The following is a 2,937-nucleotide window of genomic DNA, read 5'->3' on the forward strand; positions in this document are numbered from 1 at the left end:
AAAAATACTTCAAGATTTTTTAGGCTTCTATATATAATATATATAAATATGATACTTTTAACCATCACATTATCAAACTCAGCCTAATTTTTGAAATTGAATTAATGAGTTTCAGTGAGATTTGTTAAGTTCTCAAGCAGCTGAGATTGTTAAATTAATTACCTGTCCAAATCAATGATTTGCTGGTCCGTTTCCATCAAAATGGTTTCAAGCAGGCAAACTATATTCCACAAGAGGAATACACATACAAATTTTCTAACAAGTTGAAAAAGATGTATACGCTGCGCGCGTTTGCGGTCATCAAACAAGGCAGATATAATATATAAGACCAACATCTTACAACGTACACAAAGCTAGGCATACTATTACGCTATTAAACCTTAGCCATATGCACACCACACATCTCATAGGTCATAACCTAATGTTAATACATGCAGGAACAAAAGAAACTAGAAGTTCAACGCAAGCACCTAGCTACGTACAAAATCTTGGAGACTTTAAAGTCACAGCACGTCTCCAACAGTTTGACCGACCAGCGGAAGGTCAACACACCCAACTTGTACATATATATATATATATATATACATATATATATATATATATATGTATATATATATATATGTTCAGAACCTGGGAATGGCACGACACACCAGAGGATTCTTCATCTCAAGCGACATCTTCAAGCACTCCGACAAGTCAACGCCACCCTCCGACGGGACCCACCTGAAGGTCTGAAGCAGCTGCGCGAGCCACAGGTGGACGGTGGCCATGGCCAGGGCTTTTCCGGGGCAAACCCTCCTACCGGACCCGAACGGAGCCAACCTCAGATCCGATCCCATCAGGCTCAGATCCGACCCCGCGAACCGTTTGGGATCGAACTCGTCGGGTTTGGGCCAGATGCGCTCGTCGCGGGCTATCGCCCACATGTTGACCATGGCGGTGGTGCCGGCAGGGACGAGGCTGTCGCCGACATGGACGTCGTGGACAGCGAGGCGGGCCCAGGAGAGGAGCGGGCCCGGAGGGTGCATTCGGAGGGCCTCTTTGACGATGGATTGGAGATAAGGGAGGTTTGGAACGTCGGAGTCGGAGACCGGGCGGGTGTTCCCAACGACGGAGTCGATCTCGGATTGTGCATTGGATTGGATGTCCTGGTGTAGCACCATCCGGGCCATGATCCATTCCAAGAGGATGGCTACTGTGTCGGTCCCTCTAAATATCATCTCCTGAAATTAATCAAAATAAATTAAGCTATGCGAACGTAACTAGTGTTATCTTGTATGATTACTGCATGCAAATTAATAATAATAATAATAATAATAATAATAAGATTAATGGTTGCTTGAAGATGCTACTGAGTATATATATATATATATATATAGGAAGCAAATAAGGAGTTGAGCTAGAATACTCTCAAAAGCACAAGAGATTGGTACTTTTGAGTTTTTAACCCTTGAATAGATAAATATAAGGTTGGGATAATAGTGATAGGCGGTAGTAAGTGAAATAGTATTTGATCCAAAAGTTATTAATAATCAATGAGTATATTCAAGAGCTAAAAATTTAATAGCACCAAGAGAGTGATACTTTTAAAAGTGCTCTAGCTCAATTGGCAAACAAGTTAATGGAATTGTACAGAAAAAAAAAAAAGAAGCTATTAACGTCCATCAACATGATGGTCTAGTATTGTTCGAACAGTAAGTTACGAATCCATGCATCAGCCCAAAGAGATATATGTTTGGTAGCACAAGGAGTAAAATATCTAGCATATATATATATATATACACGCGCCAAGTAATTAAACTACTACTGTAACGATAAAACAAATGATATGCTATTCATGCATTAGATGTAAGGAAATGAACGTCGTACGTACCCAAAGCACAGCGATCATGTCGGAGTCCGAGAGCTTCTCACCTTGCTCCAAGTGGAGTAACACATCCACAAAGTCCCCAACAACTAGTTCCTCGCCAACAGTGACACTAGCTTTTTCCCTCACCCTGTGCTCCTCTATGATCCTTGCAACAAACACGTTCACTTCGGCGGCTAGCCGCCGACACCTCTTCCTCAGACCTTGGAGATCCAACCAACCCAGAAAGGGAACGTGGTCGCTCCAGTTGAACGTCCCAAGCAACTCATACCCTTCGCTCACCATCTCCTCCACCTCCGCCCCCTCTCCCTTGGCAAAATCGTAGCTTTTACCGAAAACGCTCATCATGACGTTGTTCAGCGAGCCATAATGCAACACCCTCTTCACACTCACCACTCCACTCTTTGCCATTTGGCCCTTTACTTCCTCCACCATCTGCTTCCCTATCTCGACGCGCTGCTCCACAGAAGCCGCGATCCTCCGCGGACTAAACAAATAAGTAGCAGAGATTCTCCTGAGATTCCTCCAGTACTCACCGAAAGGAGCGAAGCCAATGGCGCGGTGGAAGAGGAGCTCGTACGCGGACTCCTTGATGGGGCGGTCGGCGAAGGCGGAGCTGTTAAGGATCTCCTTCGCCGTGTCGGGGTGGGTGGAGACGACGAAGCGAGTGATCCCGACGGAGAAAGCCATGAGCTTCGTGGCTTGGAGAGACGAGGAGAGCTTCGCGAGGACGCGGTGGGCGGCGGTGCCGGAGAGGGCGAAGACGATGCCGGGTGGACCGGGAACGGAGACGCGGACCTTGGAGAAGGCCCATGCGACGCCACCGGGGTAGAACCAGAGGAAGGACAGCGTCACAACGAGGAGAGCGAAGAGTGAGGTGAGTGAGCTTGTTGGGGAGATCAGGAGCGGGAGAAAGGTAGAGTCGGAGCCGAAGTCGAAGGAGGAGGATGAGGAGGACATGGTTGTGGCTTTGGAGAGCGACAATGGCGACGCGTATAGAGCTTGCAAAGAGAAGGGATGGGGAGAGTGGTTTTGGAGGGAGAAAATGGCGCTCGCCTTGGATCGAGGGG

The 2,937-nt window shown here is 46.7% G+C and overlaps 1 protein-coding gene across 1 annotated transcript; it reads right to left on the reverse strand.

Moving 5' to 3' along the window:
• On the reverse strand, positions 301 to 2,931 carry LOC109712760 (cytochrome P450 78A5-like). The gene is made up of 2 exons (XM_020236513.1): positions 1,874 to 2,931; positions 301 to 1,223 (listed from the first exon to the last, which is right to left on the reverse strand). Exons 1-2 carry the CDS (start codon positions 2,825 to 2,827, stop codon positions 624 to 626), a joined length of 1,554 nt encoding a protein of 517 aa, XP_020092102.1. The 5' UTR covers positions 2,828 to 2,931; the 3' UTR covers positions 301 to 623.

Source organism: Ananas comosus, linkage group 7, assembly GCF_001540865.1.
Source record: "Ananas comosus cultivar F153 linkage group 7, ASM154086v1, whole genome shotgun sequence".
NCBI classification, from domain to species: Eukaryota; Viridiplantae; Streptophyta; class Magnoliopsida; order Poales; family Bromeliaceae; genus Ananas; species Ananas comosus.